Source organism: Nestor notabilis, unplaced genomic scaffold (genome assembly GCF_000696875.1).
Source record: "Nestor notabilis isolate BGI_N333 unplaced genomic scaffold, ASM69687v1 scaffold30478, whole genome shotgun sequence".
In the NCBI taxonomy this organism is placed as follows: domain Eukaryota; kingdom Metazoa; phylum Chordata; class Aves; order Psittaciformes; family Psittacidae; genus Nestor; species Nestor notabilis.
Genome location: NW_009940138.1, coordinates 12,397 through 34,003, shown reverse-complemented (window position 1 = coordinate 34,003; position 21,607 = coordinate 12,397). Strand labels below are relative to the sequence as shown.

At 37.6% G+C, this 21,607-nt stretch overlaps 1 protein-coding gene across 1 annotated transcript in view; it reads left to right on the top strand.

Moving 5' to 3' along the window:
* Positions 1-21,607, top strand: part of RPRD1A (regulation of nuclear pre-mRNA domain containing 1A) — a 39,234-nt gene extending 17,627 nt beyond the window's left edge. The window contains exon 8 of the mRNA XM_010020215.1: positions 21,458-21,607. Within this exon, the coding sequence (XP_010018517.1) occupies positions 21,458-21,607 (150 nt within the window). The remainder of the gene's footprint in view (positions 1-21,457) is intronic.

Here is a 21,607-nt window from a genome sequence, read left to right as displayed (position 1 = left end):
AGCAAGCAGTTAGTCATCCTAGTCTGTAGCTCTGGAGTCAAAGGCTTCTATTTTGGTTTTTTTTTCCCCTGTTCCAGGTTAATGGTTTCAAACGCAGACAAAAATGTTAAGCAAAGAATTTGGGGATGGCAGTGCTATGACAGGCCTCTCGTGTTTGGATTTTGTTTCTTGGTGCAAGACTGGATTGATACTATTACCTGTTGTTTCCCCCCACCATGGCCTTCATATTGTCACAGGGTGTAGTGCCTTTCTTGCTGTTTTTTTCCTTTAAATCCCTTACACTTAGCTTTGTATGCCAGCTTTTTTCTTTCAGTGCCAGATGAGCCTAGAGTAATAGATTCAGTCATGCCTTGTACTTTTTCAAGTCCACTTAAAATAATTGGGACTCATGTCTTTGTAACCTTGCAGCTGAGCAGCTAAAGTATTTTGCTGATCTTTGGTTAAAGTTGAGGAAGGTGATTTGTAGCATGAATTCTATACTGCTTTTTGCTACGGGGCAGAGTTTGCAGCACTTTAGGTGATTTAAAACTCCCTATATATGGCAGCACCACAGTAACTCAAATTAATCTTGAGTTAGAACTGAGCTATGCTTTGTCTGCTGCTAAGAGTGCAGTGATTACAGAACTGGTAGCTGGGAAATACTAGCTAGTGGGAAATAAAATTCATGTGTACTGTTAGGGACTGTTTTAAGTATTTAAGATCTCCTGATACATGCTTGGCAGCAAAAGACTCTCTGTAAGCAGGGATACCAAACAGGCCATGTTGTATGGTCTCTTGGTGTTATGAACATTCACATTAATTTCTGTTCAATATTAGTATTAGAGCTTCAAAAGTCAAAGCTGGTTTGACAGTGCTTCCAATTCAGGGAGCATATGTCCTCTACTAAAAGAGGTGTTTGAATTGGTACAGATATTCTTGGACTGATGGGAGCGTAACTTTGGATCCCTTGATAATAAAAAAGGGAGGAGAGGCTTTGCCAGAATTATTTCCTTTCTTTTGTGGGCCAATTGCAAGTAACTTCTGCTTTTTTTGGAGAAGTGTATGTCACTCAACCATCAGGAGGGCAGTGTAGGCTAAGTTCTCTAATGGGTGAATTCTCTTCATTCTAGTTCTTCCCATCCTACCCTGTATGAAATGGAGCATGATTCAGAAACGGGCCTCTGCGCTTAGATTTGTGTAGATTGGGTCAAAGCCTTTGCTCATGGGTTGGCTTTGAATGACTATTTGAGATGCTTTGTGTAGTGAAAATTCCCTATTCATCTTAAAGTCAAGTTGCACAGTGCAGGTCCTTTAGTGAATATAGTCACTGGGGTATTTCTGTCTCTTTAGAAAAACACATATACACACAAACCCCCCAAACAAACCCCTCAAAACATAACCCCCACCAAAAAAAAACCAAAACCAAAAACCTTCAAAACATAACCCCCACGAAAAAAAGCCCAAACCATCAAAACATCAGTAAGGTCAGTAGTTTGGATTATCTATCTGCAGATGATAGGGACAATAAAGCAATCACTGCAATACTTACCTCCTTAAGGTTTATTAGGTTAGAAGTTAAAGGATGTGAGAGCATGATTAAAATGAGATGCAGGTTGCATCTTTTATCTGCAATAGAAGTAGGCTTGGTAAGCATGCGTACAGGTTGCTAACCTTTCTTTTAAATGGTTCTTTTGGTTCCGTGAGCAGTTTTGGGTTTGGTTTGTTTTTTTTTTCAGTTGGGGCAGATACAGTTGTAAAGGTCAAGTTTTGTAGAAGTAATTTGGTGGACTCAAGTGGAGAACAGCAGCCCTTACCTCAAACACAGCAAAGTCAAGTGGTCAATGCATTTTATTCCTTTGTGCTGCACCCATTTTATGGCAATACTGCTTATTTGCCCCATTCCTTTCAACGTTTATGACCTCTCTGTACTTGAGCAGTAAATATCCTTTTTTTTAATTGTGGTTTAACAACTGCAGCCTCAGCTGCCATGGGGCCATAGTACAGTTCCTCAGTTCGTACCTGAAAGAGTATCAGACTTCAGAATTCTGTTGTCATTCAGAACAACAGAAACACTCGAGGACTTACCCTTTCTAAATTGAATTACCAGACACTTGAGTATAAATCCTGGCTTTTCTAACATATTAGTGAGGTTCTACTTTGCTCATCCTTATAAAAGAAGGATAACCTTTTGCTTCAGTTCGTCACATTTTAAAGCATCATTTGTCACATTGAAGATGCTCTGGCTTTGATACAGGGTAATAAAAATGTTAGTATTCTGAATTTGTAAAACCTTTTACTGATTGTACACTTATTTGTGAAGGGTGGTTATTTGTTTTTTAACCTTCACACTGCAGCTTACTCATTACTTTCTATTTGAGAAGGGGGAGGGAGGGAAGTACAAGATACAGGGTACTTTAATAACCCTTGAGGTACCTTTTTAATTCCTTCTTATAAAAATACTGAGAGAAGATGCTGGTCTTCTCTAGGTAGGACTTGCTGTTGTTTGTGAGACTTTTAAACAGAATATTCGTGGCTGTTGCAGGCCAAAAACTTCATACTGTTAACCAAAACAAATGGATCTATTTGTGTCATCCTCAGAAGAGCAAGTTTTGCAGGTATGTAATGGATTCATTTTTTGCGCAAACATCTGAGATGATGGGAAATGGAAAACAATCAGTGCTTTATCTAGAGCTTTTTAAGTTTTTGAAGGTCAGCTGGAGATTGGCAGGAGACTTTGCTTTCTGCAGCAGATGTTCCCTTTGATCAGATGTTTGTTGGAAGGGGAAAAAAACAGTTGCAACAAAAAAATACTGAAACTGCAGCACATTTTTATGTCAGTAGTAGCAATGCTTTTCAAGTTAAGGCTACACCTTTTCTACAAGCTTTGATTTCCCACAGTAATGTTGCTATTTAGACTTTTAAAAATTTTGATGTTTGTGTCGCTAGACCTATTAAATTTTAAGGACATACTTTTAAAATCTGTATTGTGAATACAAAGTCAGCAAAACTGTAAACCCTGCTTGTATCCCTCCCACGACTAGAAACTTGCTTTTGGAATTGTTATTTGTCAAAACAGCTGTAAACTCTAAATAGAAATGTAAGATTACATTGGAATGACAGGTAGTAACTACACAGACTTATCACTGGGTTTTCACACACGGTTTTGAGAGTTACAAAGGAAACATATACTAGTTTCAGAAAAGAAACAATGTCATCGATGGAAAGGAAAAAGGAAGGGAAGCTATTGCAAAGCTTTGCTCCACAATTTGAAGTGACCTGCACAAACAAACTGATTAGAAATCTGTTGCTTTAGCTAATGTCTTCTGGTAGTTTCCTTTAGCAGGAAAATAAGCCCAGGTGTATTAAAAGATAATTGTGTTCAACTCAGATGCTGTGCTCCTTAGTGTTCTCTTTAATCTGTACCCAAATTAAACCCTGCGTTGTTAGGCTGATAACCAAAATTTACGCTTGGAAAACTTTTCTGCCATCATCAGGATCTATAATCCTTAAAATTTTTTTGGTCTAACAAGCCCCAAGTTAAAAGGCAGCACGACACTCAAGTTACCCTTTACTATTGCCTATACTGGTAGTTAGATATTATTTCTTCATTTCTGATCATAATTTGGCTGGTTGGGTGGAAGGGCTGATCCGAAGTACTTCTAGGAATCTCTGACAGAAGAAAGAAGAGAAATGGCTAGAATATCAGCTCACTTTTTCTCTCAGTTTTGCTGAAACAGCTGTATTTTGATTACATACTTTTGATGTCTCCACTTAGAACCAGCATAGTGTTAGACAGAAAAGTGATTTGCATGAAATCTGGTATAGAATATGGTAGCAGTCATGCATTTGTGGACAGGGCTGATAACTTTTTGAGGAATTTGAATGTGCACAGCAAGGAAACAGTCTACAAGTGGAGGAAAACTAGGTTTTTATGAGACAGCATTTAAAGAAAATTTGCATCCAGTGCAATTATGGCAGATCTTGGGCAGAGTGCTCCTATTTACCTCTGTCCTCACATATGCATAGGAAAAAAATTCATCAGGTTCTGTGGTAGTCTGAGGTGGCAAATATTTTCAGAGCCTGTTAACGAAATAATAAAGTACCTTTTTGTTACTAGTTGTGTTTTACTTCCAGTAAAGTTCTTGCTGGAAGAAATTTTACCTGGCGCTAACTAGATTAGTAAGTCTAAGTGATGGTTTTATGACAACACCAGTTTGCATTCTTTTAAAAAATGTATTTAGGGTGAAATACTCTTGGTTTAGAATACGTCAACATTTTGTGGTGTGTAAGGACAGTGCGCTTTCCATGTTGGTTTGGGGTTTTTTTGACATGGAGAGCTTGAAATACATGAATAGATGAATTTCATCTATTGCTAAGTCCCTCAGTTACAGGTAAAAAAAAATAAATCACTGGAAATAGAACAACATTGAAGAATTCATGTGAATCTCTCATGATTGAAATAAGAGTGGTTTTCAGTTTTAATAATTCTGTTGTCAAAGCAAAATTCTGAGTTCATCCAAAATCAAATGAATGAGTTCATAGTTGAGCTTCTTTAATCAGGCACCAAAATTACTTTGTTTCCCTAGTTTAAATTCATGGTGTTCTTATGTAGTGGTAAAACTAAGTCAGTCACAAAGTTTATTGTGACCATTTCAGACATAACTTGCTTTTTTCACATAGATATTGATGATCTGAAGGATACCTTTGGCTTTTCCATTAATTATAAATTCTCTATCTGCATTTCTTAATAAAGGTACAAGTAAATAGAAAAACACGATTCAACAGGTAGTTTTAACACATCATGGTAGTGATGTCTTTTTGTTTAACCAGTAGCTCTCCAGTGTGCCCTTGTTAAGTAAGCTCTGTTAATCATGTAAGTAGCAGATCATGGAAGTTAGTAGGTTTCATATCTCTTCAACTAAGGCTAAATGTGGAGGGCAGAAATACTGTTCAGTAGGACTCAACTGAATTTTGTAGATGAAAAGTGCCACACGCCAGTGTCTTAAGTATAGAAAACCTGGGGAATTAACTTCAAAAAATTAAATTCACACAGTTGATAACATCAGATACTCCTGGTTCTTAAAAGCAGTTCAAAGAATAGTAGGCCACTTCATGGAGCAGGTGGCCAAGAGCCCCAGCTGAGGAAAGATGAAAACTTTTAGGGAAAATAATGCTTCTCTTAGCTGGGCTGTTCCTGAAAAATGCGGTTCTTAACATTTGTTGTATCTTTCTGTTAAAGCATGCAGGTGAAATAGAGTTTCCTTTCAGGTAGTAGCAGCTCTAGTTTAGTTAATACTGGCCTGGTTATGAAAATTAATTTCCAAGACTAATGATAGCCTTTTTCCCTGGAGAAGCCGAGCTAGAAGGCTTACCTCCGTACTGAAATACATGTGCACAAACACACTGTGTGTGTACTCAGAACATTAAGGGGGTAATGGGAGGAAGAGAACTGTTGGGCTTTTGCACTTTGCTGCAACTACCTGGTACAAGTCTTTATTCTTGCATTGATTGGAATTGGAAGCTGAGATTTATGATCTTGTACACGTTTATAGACACACAAAGACTGTTAGTTTTTTCTAGCACTTAATTTCAGAGTGGTGTATAGTGCAGGTGTCTGCAGGGGGAGAACAACTTGGAACCTATGAATTAAAGCATGGTTGAGGACAATGTGAAAACACTAGCTCTTGTTATTGACTGTCTCTTGAAGCCATAGGCATTAGCGGTTTTCTGGGAAGGTGTAATGGAACAGCAAGTGAGCAATTGGGAGAGGTATTTCAGCAGCGTTGAGAAAACAATGTATTCCACATCTGTTGTGCTTGCCAAGAATTAGTTTCTTAGCTGGGGATAAATGTAAATTCTTTGTCACAGGAGTGCTCACCATCACCTGATATGGGTGTAAAATGATCCTTACACTTGCCTTTAATTCTAGACCAAAGGAATGGCCAGAGTACATTTACAGCTGCATTCAGTTGTAGTGTTTTTCAGTTCTGCTGGAAGTAGAAGAATACTGGATTAGTCTACTTTGGAGTTAGTAAAGTTTTTCCACTGCCAAAACCTGGAATGCTTTGGACTTACAATTATGGAAATAAGGAGAAATAGAATGCAGGTTAAAAACTCAGGATGGTGTATACATCTTGTAAATAAACTTGTCTTGGAATCTCATTCTGCTAATATAGTATGAAGATACGTCTCTGAGATAAAAAGTGCATTAAGTTGACTTGATTAGAGAGGGCAGAACATTTTTCTAACACTTCTCAGCTATTGCTGGCAGTGATTGGTGGAAGAGGGAGTAGTGAATTGCTGTTACTGAAGGCTTATAGGTATTGTGCTATTCTGATTTCCTGGGAGACTTGACTGTTGCAGTCATGCTGTTAGTCTGTCAATTCTTACTTCATTTATCAGGGAAACAATCTTAATAATTCAGTTCCTTAAAATTCTGATAAAATTGGTTTTGTGACTGAGTGGATAGAAGAGAGGCCCAAGTGAATGTTACAGTAGTTCTTCTCCCTTCGGCCTGCTTATTAAGTCAGCCTGTGTAGCATGGAACCAGCCATAACCTCCACTAATCTTTGCCACATTAATAGCTGAGCAGCGTAGAAGACATCGAGGAGTATTGGGATGGTGAGGGGAGAGATGGAGGTGGCAGACTGGGTGGGAGTTCCTGGGGGATGGAGAATAAGACTAACTGGGATGGAGCTGGGATGTTTAGCCATTTCTTTACAAGAATCAAATAGCATCACTGTTCACTGAACATCCTTTTACCACTGTGCTGCCTCATCTTGAATAATAGGAGGGTGCAAAATATTTGCATGTGATAATAGGATTGAAACAGTATTTCCCTGAAAGTATTAGTCAGAAAAGCCAATGTTTTGAGGTGTTCTCTCCAATATAATTAGCTGCTTTATTTTCTTGAATGAATCACTGTGAGATTACATTCTTGTTTGTTATTCACAAGGGCACCTTTCTGTTTAATTTTCATCATCTGTGAAACTACACTGCTCCATCAAAAAAAAGAAGAAAAATCTGCTGTCATAACTTTTTTCAAAATGAAGAGCTTCAGTATTTGAAGTGGGATGGTACACATTTAAATGGGGCTATCTGGAACACTGTTGTCTTAAGTGTCAAAAAGGAACTTTAGTTACTTGTTCTTCCACTTTTACACTACCAATTTAAAGAAAACCCAAAACAACAGAAAACATTTTTTAGGACCATGAGAATGATATCTTCCAGAGGTATAGGCAGGAGAGGAATGTACTGTGATGTTTTAGGCAGAAAATTTAGAGAACGTAAGAGACAAATGTGTTTTACTTTTTTGTTAGTGGACAAGATAAGGACTCTGAGGAAAATTGCTGCTAACAGTATTATTTGACCACAGCCTTATCTTCCTGAATCAGGCTGGTTTCTTAGTGCAAGAGCTATCAGTTCTCTCTCCATAGTCGGTTTTCTTTGCTACAGCGCATACATCATTTGTTGGTGGGGGCAAGGGCAGGAGCTGAGAAGTAGGAAGTATGCCACATGCTTTATTAAATAATTGTGGAAGTGACAATAGATGTGCACCAGAGGGTTGGACTATTATTAACTACTTTGTGATTTAGCACAACTCATGAAGTATTGGAAACTATTCTGCGCGTCTTTGAGTGTAGGCCATTGTTAACTAATAGAAATCACTGTAAAATTAAGCCTTCAATCTTCCTGCAAGTTAAATGTTTCACTCTGTGGTTTGGGTTTTTTTCTGTGTTTGGTTTTGGGTTTTTTTCCTCCTTCCCACTCATCCAAACCAGATTTTTGTATGCTGCTCCATTTTGACTTCCTGTAAACCAGATGTGGAGATTCAGTTTCACAGTCAGCGCGTGCAGTGGTTTTAAAGCTCTGCTGCATGCAGAGTTTTGGGGTAGGAAATGTGTAGTGACTGTTAGTTACTACACTGCAAGAGAGTAAAATTTTGAAACACACAGAATTGAAAGTTGGAGACAAGCATTTGATATTTGAGTTCCACCATTCAAAAGATTTTTGAGGTTACATCTGAAAATAGCACATTAACAAACATGTTAAAAGTTAAAACTGTGAAGAAGTCTGGAGATGCAAGATTTACATCTGATTGTGGTCCTAGTGGTCAAGTAGATGCATATTTTTCTCTAGTTCCTCAAATGTTAGGTTCTTATTACCCCTTTCCATTCCTAATTATGTATTTCTTTTCATCCTTTGGTTCTCTTTAGTCAGTAGCATTCAGATAAGGTTCATTTTACTTCATTGCAAATACTGCATTCACCAGACAGCAAAGGAGGTAGAGGGACAACATTGTTTGCAGAGTTGTGCCTGTGAAAAAGTTCTTGATTTTTATGTGGAGTGCTGAGCTCCTTATATAACTTCTTTAAAAACAAAGTTCAGCTGTCATGGTATCAATAAATGTGAACCCTATGATTGTGAAGATGGTAGAAGGCAGAAGACTGAGCAGACGGTGAAACTCCCCCAAGTGTTACATTTGGCAATGTTTCAAATGCACAGTTTTAATGCAGTTTATTTCTAGGTTGCTAGTAACTACCAGCCTAGGAGGAGTGATTCTGCAAGGGCAGTACATGGGAAATCAGTCATTTCCTGCGTCACATCCCAATTCAGTATTTGTAATCTCGCCCATCAGTTTATTTCTTCTTCTCTGCGCTATCACTTACTCTGCTTTCTCCTCAAACCATGGTCACTAAGAAAACACTGAGCATGTTGCATTTGTATAGAGTATCCTCTTTCTTTCCCTTCCTTCACCTTGTTTCTGTTATCTTACACATCAAGGCACAAAGTGAACCTGAATCTGGTGCTATTTTGGTGCTTGAGACGTCAGAATATCAGGGTGAAACCTGCTTACTTTCTAGATGTGTTCTAGAAGCATGATTAAATCTCCCATTTAAAGTTACCTGTTTTCTGATGAATATAATTGACATCTATCATCCATAGCAAACTGTGGTCAGAAGGTGGTGGCTCATTTATAAGGTTAGCATATTTTGAGCAAACTATGCCATCATTTTACTAACTTTATTCTGGAGTATTTAGCCTGTCAGATCCTGATAATTGTTTAGCATCCAGAAAAAACCAGGAGTTTAGTTTAACTGGTATTTGATTGGTAGCTTCCAGCCATATCTTTTTCAGTCTTTCACTCATCTATGATTCCATAATAATTAACATAAGTGGCATGTACTGTATGGATACCAGTAAATCATGTTTTCCTCTTTCCCCATTTTCTGCCTTCTGCCCTAGGGAAACTTTTTTTTTGGTTGCTGGTGATTTTTTTATTGCTGCTCTTGTTTTTTAAACCAGTGGTCTGTTAAACAACCTTTGGATTCAAACAATTTAGATCTAGAAGCTGCACCACTGTAATTAGTATTGCAGAGACTGACTGTTTAGCAAAACAATTTAGCATGCTGTTTTGAAAGCCAGGCATTTCTTGTGCTGCTGTCACAGGTCATGTAGTGAATTGAGTGCCATTTCCAGTAGAGAAACCCATCATTTGGTGTAGGATGATATTAGATGCAACCTCTGTAGAGAGAATTCGATTTTGTCTATGTGTGTACCTATTAATTTGCTCTTCTGGCAATAACACAATTACTGTGCTTAGCTTTGGCATTATCTGAAGGTGTAGGAGTTGAAAATCCTTATTTACAATATTCTTATCTGTGGAAGAAATCAAGTGTTCTTGCTCAGCCATGTTATCTCAAAGCCTTTTTATATTGAGGTTGTGGAATAAAGCACAAACAGTGATGCAGGCACAAACCCTAGCAGAAAGTACAGTCATTATGCGAAGGTTTGGTTCTGCGGAACTTGTGTGAACTTTTTCAGACAACATGTTCCTCTCAAAAACTAACAATTCCTGATTTTCTGCATTTCTTCTTGTGCAACAATGCTGTCTGAGAACATAGCAGCAAGAAGTATAACATGACTAGGCTCTCTTACAGAAGGTAGTCTTTAAACCACTATTCTGTTAGGTTTCCTGGCTAGCTTCTTGCCTGTAATTTATATGGATTGTCAATGCATTCTCCACCTGCAATGCCTGTAAGCCAAAGTCATCCTAATGCCATTGAAAATGTAATGGCCTGTTTCTTCTGCAACCATCTTGTACCCATGTTCTCAGCGTTTCTAGAAAGAAGCACCTTGAAGGTTCTATTTTTACCTCCTGGCTGATTAGTTCCTTCTGCATTATGTGGAAAGAAGAATCCAGGCCAGTTTTGTGGAACACTGAGATACTCCCTTATTCCCAACCTACACTCTGGTAAAGCTGTTACACTTAGTGCTAATCCTTGAGTCATAGAGGGGTGTTGCTTTATTACTGGGCTAATTGTGTTACTAAGATTGGGCTCCAAAGGATCATGCAACTGCTTGCAAGACAGGTAGTTGAAAATTCTTGGTTTGATGTATATGCAAAACAAAATATTATTATTAGCGTGTTTTTTACACCCCCAAATCTTACGGTTCAAAGTAAAGCAGCTTGCTATCACTGTGCTGACTCATGTATTCTATTCATGTCCTTGAAGCCATGCTGGATAGCAGCCACTGTAGTCAGTGGAAAATAAATGTTCTTTTCATGCAGCGTCATCAGAAATACTGTATACACTCAGTAGCATCTGTAGGTTTTAACTTTATGTTTCTGTTAAACAGTAAGCAATAACTCATAAGCTTCTTTGAGGAAGAACTTTACTGTGGGGGTGACTGAGCATTGGAATAGGTTGCCCAGGGAGGTTGTGGAGTCTCCTTCCCTGGAGATATTCAAAAGCCTTCTGGACGCAATCCTGAGCAGTGTGCTCTAGGTGTTTGAGCAGGGAGGTTGGACTAGATGACCCTCAGTGGTTACTTCCAGCCTCAACCACTCTGTAATTCTGAGGATAAATCTGTATGTGGGCTGTGGAATAATCTTGATCATTTGAACTGCAGTTTTGGAGCTACTGTAAGTATTCTTTGTCTGAATGGCTAACATCCACTTAGGTAATAAATAAAAGAGAAAGAGAGTTTGCAGAAGCTACTCTTAAAAATACCAAAAGTAATAAAGACCGAGATGTATGATCTAGGCTTTAGCTATCTTCAGTTATAAAAAGCTGAGCACAAACTCCAGATTTACATTTTACAGCATAATTGATGAAGATTTAGCATTTATATATGTATTTGTTAATTTAAGAAATAATAATTTTATTATGTGATTTAAGATTTAGAGTAAATTCATTTCCTTTGATTGTGTGAGCTGGTGCCCATGTTTAGTAGGAGAAAGTTGCTGGAAAATACTGGATTTCATTGAAGCTCCAATAAAAACAAAGCTATTGGTGAAAAGCGTAAACACACAGATGAACTGTTACGAGGGACAGCAGGCAGGCTCTCTGCTGTAGTGGGAGGGAGGGATACTGCAACTCTGACAACTGAGAGGTCCAGAGTTGCACTAAAACAATTTCTGCAGGAGACATGTTCTCCACAGCCTGCAAAATGTCTAATGGCAGAAAAGCTTTCTCTTACACTGCTGCATACAGACATATTTGTTAAAGAGCGTTGCCTACCTTCTCATGGCACACATGTGTTTAACAATACCTTTCCTTCCAACATTTGGGTCCTTACCATGCTTTTATGCTACATCACACAGCCTTTGCCGTGTTGCACAATGAACTTTCTCCACCGAAGTTCAGTTTATCTGGAAATGCAATGAAGTATGCCCTACACAGCTGCACATTTCAACCTACATATGAATGATGATAGGGAGAGGTTTCTTGCTGGTTTTACTTGGCCCCATTTCCTTGACTCTTCTTGATAATGTAACTACAAGCAGGTTACTTTTCCTGAACAGTGGAAGAAGCATGGTTTTGTAGTTTGTTCTTTTTTTTGCTGTGAAATGGGGAACAGTTGTGCTCTCTGCATCATCAGCAGTTACTCTCTCTCTCAGTGGAGGTTCCTCTTGCTATCTTCTAATATCAAGAACATGCTAGAGCCGACTGGGAGTCACTGAGGGATTAATTTGGGCTGCTAAGCCCCTTCAGCTTGTGCTGCATGGCTAGCTTGATTTTTTTCACTTGCAGGTGAGGTTTTAGGGTGCCAGTAGAGAAGTTGCCTTTTGCTTTACAAGACAAGCCCTTTTAAAAAAATAAAAACAAATTCATGGTGACTCATGGCCACTCTTTATGATGGTTTCTTGTTTGGGTGCAAATCTTTATATTACAGTGTAAGTCATGGTTAAGTCATAAACCATTTACTGTAAGTGTACCTTGGATTTAGTGCTGTTTCGCATCCTGCATGGGGGAAATGTTCCCCTTTTGCATGGTGGTTGCACTGCAGAGTGGAAGCGAAGTGGCATACCAAGGCCTAATACTTGAGACCTCTACCTCATAGCAGGCTGGAAACATATACCTAGAGGGTATTTATGTTGTTCATCATAAACATTTAGTCTACCCTGCAGCTGGTCATGTCCAACAGACCAGAAATCTTAAAACATGTCCCAGCAGGCTGACTTTGCTGTGCCAACCAGTTTTTGCCTGAACTTCAGCTGCAGATTCAGACCCTCTGGTTTTGTTTCTCTTGGTGAAAGTCCCAGTTGTCAGATCTAGGCATAGCTTATTTTTTCTTTCAAACTTCATGTTTATAAGATATCTGGAAGGATGAGCTTATGGACAGACCAGTCTTAATGGTTTACTGAACAAGTAGAAAAGAGATGGACAGTATTTTAAAAGCTCTTAAATTGCCCAGCAAGCCATGAATATGCAATTTGTATTCAGTTCAATTTGCCACAATGGTAAGCCCTTTTGGATAGCAAGAAAATTCTCTGGGAATTTGAAGCAGCTCACCATCAAAATGAAACAGATGTAATTATTTTGCAATTTGGACATCAAATCTGATAAAAATCACATGCTTCCCTGCCTTCCTGAGGTATTGTAAGGAGAAGCAGAATTTTAAAAAACCTTAGACTCCTATTTTAGCCTGCGTAAATGGAAGTAGAGCCAGAGTTTTTCTCTAGAACCTTTGATACAAATTTCAAACAGTATTAAGTGTAGGAGAGTGGATTTTATATGAATAAGAGAGAAACTTGGATTGTCTGTCAAACGAAAAAACCCCAGGCTAATATACCTGGTGAAAGTTTACCTAAGTCACTTGCATACTGACATGCAGGAAGCATAGGGCAAAACACAGAATTTAAATGATTTACTACTTTGTATAATTCCCTTTTTTTCAACACTATGGAAACCCAAATAGTTTAGGAAATACAATAAAGGAACTGTTGAAGAAGAGTAATTGTGTTTAGATACTTTATTATGCCTATTGAATAGCCAGAAATCTCAGTTCTTAGGATCTTTATCAGGAATATCTAAAATGCTGTACTGTGCAAACAATGATTAATTCCTGTGTTCCCCTCCATTCCAGAATTACACATTTATTGAAAATTGGATGAAAATAGAAATAATTAAAGAATTTTTTTTACCTTATTTCCTCTGTAACATATCTACTGAATTACTCATTATTTCACTTTAAAATATCTTACTAATGAATTACTTTAACAACCTTTTATTTACTATGTTCTCCTGATGATGTGATCTTCCCAAGGTCACTTCATCCATAACTTGGTAAAAATACAGACCTACAAAACAGAAAACTCCACAGATACTCTTAGAACTTACATATAAACCATGATAATAATTTTAAAGACCTTTATAATGAAATAAATATGGCTTGAATGGATGAAAGATGCTTTAAAAAGCTAAGACATTTTAGATAGAAATGATTGCTAACCTCTGATACATGTTTTCTTTTATCAGTAGATCAGAGAAGCATGTGCGTTTGCAGGATTATTGCAAGCTGTAGGCTTTTGGAAGGAAAATAGTTCATAGTGATAAAGAAAACCAGGAAAAACACTGTAAATGTCTTTTATTGCTCTATATTCTTTTATCGCTAGACTTTCTTCTCTGGTTGCTTATAATTTCTGCTTTGACAACCTCTTTTTTTATTATAAAACTAGTTATTTGAACAGTTCAGTATTGCATAAATAATGTAAAAAATGGGTGAGTGTGCCAAATTTCTACCTGAAATTGGTTTGCTAGAAGACTTCTACATTATGAATTTTTCTTGTAATTGCTTTGTGCTCTCTATTGGTATCACTTCCCCTATGCAAAACTTTCTCGTCATCGTATTTTAATACTAAAGATTGAGGATAAACACTATTTTTTAAATGGTAGAATTTGTATCTATATGCATTGCTAGGAAATTTAGATTCTGCTCCTTATTGTTGGCTGTAGAAGGGTTGTGATTGTTTGCTTGCTTCATGCATGGCAGAGTTTTCTTTGGAGATATTCCTACAGGACACGGGGGGCAGTTTCAAGAAGTTGGTCAGAATATCTACTGCTGCATAGTTCTTCCTTTCCAACTTCACTTTTCTCACACTCCTATCCCCATCACTGAACACTGCATTTGAAATACCTATTTCACACTCAGGAAAGGAGAGAAAAACAAAATTACTATGCAGCATATCAACAGTTTCTCATTCTCATTAGTCATGTAAACCATAGTTTCAATTCTCAAGTGGCAGTGAGCACATTCAACTACTATTAAATCCAATCAGGCTTGTGCATACTTATCTTTGAGCTGTAACTAAATCCTCTGTTTTTGAATTCATGTCTCTAAAATGAATGTTTCAACCTACTTAATGAAATTGTGAGAATGAGTTGACAAGTGTAATATGAAGCTGCCTAGCTGATACAGTTTATTAGAGTGTACACACATTGGATGACCCCCTGGCATTTCTTGGCTTATTTTGAGAACCATTCCTTAAAAATTTCTTTTAAGAAATAGACACATGCTCTTCAGGTAGGACTGTTCTGGAATTGTAAGGTGATTGTTCTTCACACCTGTCTCTTCAGGTTGGGTAGGAGTCACTTATGAACTGGGAAAATAAATAAATAATAATTTAAAAAGTACTTTGAAGAGCTTGTTCAAAATGTCCAAGGCAGGTTTTGCACAGATGGACCTGCACTGATAGATTACTTAAATGAACAAGGTCAACAGCCTGGGCTCACCTGTAGCATAAAGTTGAGGACCTCCATCTCTATTACTTTTATTTATTTCACTTGAAATGTAGCTAATACCCAGTCTCAGGTGAATAAAATACTTTTGATTCAAACACTTCTCATTCATTTCCTTTCTTGCTTACAGGTTAACACTGAGTGGCTCTACAGCGCAGTTGCAAAAGCCGCACACATTAGCCTGCTTTAAGTTCTCTATTGCTTGGATTAGACTGTTACTAGTACTTAGCGTTGCTACGACAAAACTGGTTCTTTTGCTTGTACTTTATGTAGAGCTGTCTTTGACAAAAGAAAAGGATGTGAAACGGTTGTCTCTTGGCTAGGTGTAGATAAATCCCCTACCTAGTGACTGCAGTGCTACTTTCATTCTCAGATTCACTTTTCATCTTCAGGAAGTCTGGGCTTTACTGAATATTCATACTTTCAGATGTGTATTTGTCTGTGTTAAATGATAAATGTCAAAGTCCACGTTTTTGTGGTTCAATACCCACAGCATTAGCTTTAGAGAGATGAGTTGCACATGTGGAATTTAAATTCCAACATTTAAAGTTGGAACTGAGACCATGGTAACGGCCTGGAGGCAAGGGTTGTGTGAAATGAAGAATGTGTGCCTGACGCACACAATTTTTACAGTTCAGCTGTTAGGTACAGTAAATACTTGAGCCTGCAGACTTTACACAACTGTTCTTAAATGCATTCCTCAAGTTGGCTTTTTTCCTAATAGACCATCAAAATGCTTCATTCATAGATTCCTTTAAAATTGAACCCTGGTATCCTTTACTTTGAATTTCCTTCAGATCATTTGTGAATAGGTGAAATTTTAAGCTATCTCTAAGCCTGAAGCCATTTAATTTTTTATTTTCTTATTTTCAAAACTGTTCTGCTTTATCACTTGTAAGTGTGTCTGTATAGAGTATCAACTTGAATATCTGAATGTTGTTCTGAAGTGCCTGATTGCTTATCATCAGAAGTTTTCCAAAACTTCATTCTGTCAGCCAATATTTGAAACTTAAGAATTTGGTGTAATGTCTTGTATCTCTTGGAAGTGCATAGCTTTGAGTTTATTGTGGTGGCTAAATTTTCAACCAGGTGAAAATGCTGTATCAGATAATAAAACACAAGAAGACCAAATTTAACCCCAAGCAGGCATCATCATTTGAGCTGCTGCTCATATCTGCCATCCTGAAATCCTTTAAATGCAATCATGGTCCCATAGAGATTCTCTAATTAAATCAGGATCTTTGAAGTACTAATTTATTTTATAAATTAATATTAATCACTGTGGACCTTCTATGATTTAATGGAAGTAAATATAAACTAAGTAAGGCTAGTAATACTCCTAGTAATTAAGCTTAGAAGTCCCTGTTTTCTTTTCTTGAACTTTCCCACACGTTGACCAACTTTTTGCCAACACAATCTTCAAGAATAAAGCTAAAGGAAAGTTTCTAATAATAAAACAATGTTTAAAAATTACTTTTTCTTTGAGATGATGTAATTCATGTTCTTTCTGAAAATATTCCGTAATGGGGAAATCCTTTCTGTCAGGAGCATGCATTTTAATATACTGATGAAAACCAACATGAATTTAATGAAATTGCAAGCCTTTGGAAATGATCTTTCTTACTTTTAATATGCTCATCAGAGATGTCTTAGAACATTACTAGCTTCCATGAAGAGCTTCTCTGCTAGAAAGCTTTCCAGCTTGGGCTAAAGAAGACTTCTGCAATTGCAAATGTATGCAGTTGTTCTCTAGGCTGACCATGGGCCAAGCACCTGATGTTAGAGCACAGAACTTCTTCCATGGGTGGGTTGTCCATGGCTCCCATAAGTCTAAGCAATCAGGAGGCGGAAGCTGATGAGTCTGAATGCAGAACTTGGACAAGTTCCCGTGGAACTTGGTACCAGAGGCTAAAGAAGATAAAGAAGGGATCCAGACCTAGACATTACAGTAAAGAATGGAATAGATCAGCTGGCTGAGAAGAAAGGGGGTGACTGGCCAGAAAAGCATCATGTCACGTAGGACTAAAATGGGAGGAACTGGAATTCCTTTGGTATCAGAGAATGGAAGCAAAAACTGTTATGAGGTGATAGCGAGATCTGATTGAGATCTGATGATACTACAAAGGAAGAGAACAGGGACAAATTGCATGTAGAACTGGGGAGAAATTTGACACAGCCAGAACTATAGACAAAGTGCAGACCAGGACTGGAGAGGGACAAATTTGGATATTGAGCCAGAAAGGAAGGAAATGGGAACAGGTAGGCAAAAAACCCCCCAAACTGTTGTGACTGTTGTATTGCATGTGTGAATACAGACATGACAGGAGTCTGAGAGGTGTTGAACAGCCTTGCTGGACAAAGAGGTTGGTTCTAGGAACAGTGTTCAAGGAATGGAGATGAAGGCCAGGAGTCAAGACTGGTGTGAATGAGATTGGAGACCTAGGTGTAGGCTGGAAGGAGCTGGACAAAGAAATTGTATTTCAAGGAATGGGAGGAGTCGTGTGTGACCACTGTGAAGGACTTCACATTTCTGATAATCAGGGAATGTCCTGGTAAAATGTTTTGTTCCTGTTTACTACTGCTGTACTCAGGAATTTATGATTTGAAGATGTGCATCGTATTCCTGTCTGTACCAGAGCGTAACAGTTCATGGTGGACAAAATCACTTAATCAAGCTTTCCCATTGCTTTGCTGTACGTTTTCTGCCACCAAGTATTCTAATGCATGCCATAGCCTTAATGATCCGATGAGGGTTCAAAGTCATATTAATGTTGTAAAGGGAAAACATATCCATGAATTTCCAAGTTGTTTAAGATGTAGCTCTATGGTAATTGCAGAAACTCTGTATTAAGATCTATTTCAGCCTATTTCAGTTGAAAGGGAAACTATTCTCTGTAGTGCACAGCCTGTTTTGCCTGCCTGCATTTGTGTTATTCATGATGGTTGTAGTGTCTAATCAAAAATTATTTGGCTTTTTTGCCTGATACTTACTTGGTAGAAAATACTGTTAATCTAGGTGTCGAGTACATATTTTGTTAGCATTGCTTTCACAAAATGTGCATATTCTGTACTGTCAAGTAATGGAAACTGTAGTAATCAGCAGGTTTCTAATGAGAAAAATAAGTTCTTCTAATTAGCTCATAAACCTACTGTTATGACTAGAAGTACAAAAAATTACTGGAAGGTAGTGTTATCTTAGAATGCTGAAGAAATCAAAGAGGCTTTTTATTCCGTACATCACATTGCCCATATATCCCAAGAGTAAGGTTCTCCACAGGTAGCAAGCAATGCAAATTATGCTTGGTGTAGCAAAAGAAAACATCGTACTTCTTCCTGTCCTTGACTGTTTGAAGTAAATAGCTTGAATCTTGCCTCATTTACACAGAGGTAATTTGAAGGATATCTTAAAATCAACATAATGAAAATGAAATTGAAATCCTTCATGAGGATTTCTGCAGTTAGAAGTGTCAACAATATGGTTAAATTGTTAGTCAGTTGTATAGTACACAGCATTTCTAATGGAGCAGCAATATCAGAAATAACACCTAGATATCTTCCTGCTCCTCTGCTTTAATTAAGTCACCCTCTTGCCTCATATTCTGAGGAAAAAGGTTGTAGATACATGTTCGTGCTATTATGATAAAATAATAAAGGCTGTACATAGAATGAGTATTGTTGATAATGAGTACTCGATACTTGTATTCCAACAGTCCAGGACTACTTAGGTAATGTCAGAACTATATTAGCAGCCTTAAAAATATATAAGCAAACCCTTTCAGAAGTGACTAGTGATTTTAAATAGAATCAAACTAGCAGCCCCCTTGCAACTACCTCAGAACTGCCAAGTCACTGTGCTTGAAAGTCAGCCCCCTTTTGAATTTGCTTACCAGACATGAAAACTGGACATTCCCAGTGATTTCTAGAATGGTTTGGGTAGTGTCATGGAAAACAGTATTTCTACTTGTGAGGGAGGATTGTCATGGACATGTAACCCCTAGTTGCAGATATTCATATATTTGCTTCTGATTACCAAAAGTGTTTTAAAGTTGCATTCTGTAGCTTATCCCGCATTTAAAATATAATGAACTATAAAACCTTATGTGGGTCTTTTTGTATTATTTACTCTAGTTTTATTGTAAAATCCTTGAGCAAACTCTCTCGGACATCTCTAACTCTGAGAAAGCTCAAGGAACAAGTTTTGACTCCCTGAAAGTGTGCACTATGTTAAAGGTGCTGATGAGAGGAAGAGGACTATGTTAAAATGGGAGACTGAATTTATAAAAGCATTCCTCTTAGTGAGAAAAAGAAACCTGCTGTCAGTAATATTGATCAAGCTGATATTCACTAGGCAACAAGTCCCAGGCAAAATTTATATGGAAAATGCTGCATGTCAGAAATGTGATGTTATTATGGAAATTATTTATTATCAGCTAAAGGGAATTTTAATGGAGCCAAGCAACTGGCAATTTAATTTAAGGTATATTTCAGGTTTTGGCGTGAAGTCTTGAGAGTATATAGCTGCTAAGTGTGATCTATATGTATTTGCCTAGCATCACACTTCAAGCTTCTGAAGGGATACTATCTGTCACATTCTTCATTGATAGAATGAACTTAGTCAGGATTCAGCTGATTCAAGCACCATTTACAAGAATTAGCTGCTGGAATAATTTTATAGTTAATTTCTTTTACTAGTCTGGGGACGTTTGAGTGTTTTGATTCTGCTTTAGTTCTCTTCATCCTCTTCTGTACAGCAGTACGTCTTTCAGAATGGAGGCCAAAAGCTTGCCCAAAGCCCTCATTGCCCAATGCTCATTCTCTAGCCATTCTGCTTCTGAAAATAATCTGTCTGGTATATTGCAAAATTGATTTTACCAAACAATTTCCTCTTACATTAAAATCTATGCCTTAATGTAATAGGAGAGTATCTTTCTAATCTGGACTAAAATAGTGAAAATGGCAAGAAGTATTCTGTACTGGCTTTTTGCCTACTGGCAAATGACTATGACTCTTGCACAGAATCAACTCACTGAAGCCTCTGGATGCTGCTATAGTATTAGATATGAAACAGTAAAATATTTGTGGCCTTTGGACACTACTGTAAGGATACAGATTGGTATACAGACGTTTATTTCCACAGCCATGTCCTGAAGTCACTTGCGCCAGAGAGAATATTTCATTTTATTGGTATTTTTTACCTATACATTACCTATTCATTAAGAATTCAAGATTCCTTGTAGTTCTCTTACTGCCATTGGTAAGATGGCCACACTACTGCTAATAGTTACAAACTTTGTTTTTGTGCGTGTTGGACTTTGTCCAATAATCTTGATCATGCCTCTGGTATTTTACATTTGTACTGCTGTTCTGGATTCTACTACCAGAAGGTCTTTTCATTGACCTTCCTTTTTACTCTATGCTATTAACAGCATAGAGAAATGTTTGAAACTATGTTTAGACCTTGTAAATAACATGATTATTACCTTTTATAGACATGTGCACAGTGTTTTTATACTTGCTGGAACTTTCAAGTGCTCATTTTTGGCACTTCTACAGGGTATTGTACATTTTTTTTTCCCCACTATTATTTAGAAGTGGTTATAATCATAAGATCTTGGTTATCGATGGGCTGATTATCCAAGTTGTTACATATTTCTTGTTATTTCCAGCCATTCTGAGGCTGCAGCAAAACCTGCAGCCGCACTAAAAAGCATCTGCATTTGATGTGTTGTGAATTACAGTATGTTTTCATGAAGTGCCTCTTTGCCTGCTAATGCTCTCTCTCTTCACACAAAGAAATGTGTTTTCAAGTTTTTGAAATGTCAATATTTCTGTAAATTGTACCATATTCCTACATTTTGGAATAACTTTTCATTTTATACAAGCTGGTATTCTTCTCCATTATGTCTCAGATTCTTAATAGGTGAGCACTGACTATATTCTAGCGAACTGATTTACAATCTTAAATAGTTTATCTTGTATAATATTGTTTCATGTGAAAAGTGCCTTATAATAATTAAATATATGAATTATGAGTAGTATGACCTGTATTCCAACAACGTGAAATCCTAAGTCCCCAATTAAAAAAAGTTTCTGTGAGTGATAGTAAGGTCTGTGTATGTATTATTATTATTAATACAATTGCTAAGGATAATCCCATTCTACTGGTTGCGTGGAGAAATGCATGTAGTTGTGTGCGATTGTTTGCCTTGTTTAGCATTTATGTACTTACAGTTCAAAGCAAAATAATTCTACAGCTATACTTTCAAGGTCAGGTGCTAAGAAAATGCTAGAGCTGATGCCTCTGCCTCTCCTTCTCTGGGTTCTCACTTCTTAAGGGATGTTAAGTCATCTAACTTTCAGAAGGAATGCTTTAGCTGAAAAATATCAAGTTCAGTAAGTAGTAGGGACGGTATTAGCAAAAGAGTCTCATTTTGCATTCTTCTGCATTACAGGAGTACAAACGCAAGCTAGCCAGAGTGTCCCAGGTACGCAAAGAACTCAGGTCTCGCATCCAGAACCTGCCTGATCTCTCTCGACTTCCCAACGTCACAGGCAGCCACGTACACCTACCGTTTGCAGGAGATATCTACAGCGATGATTGA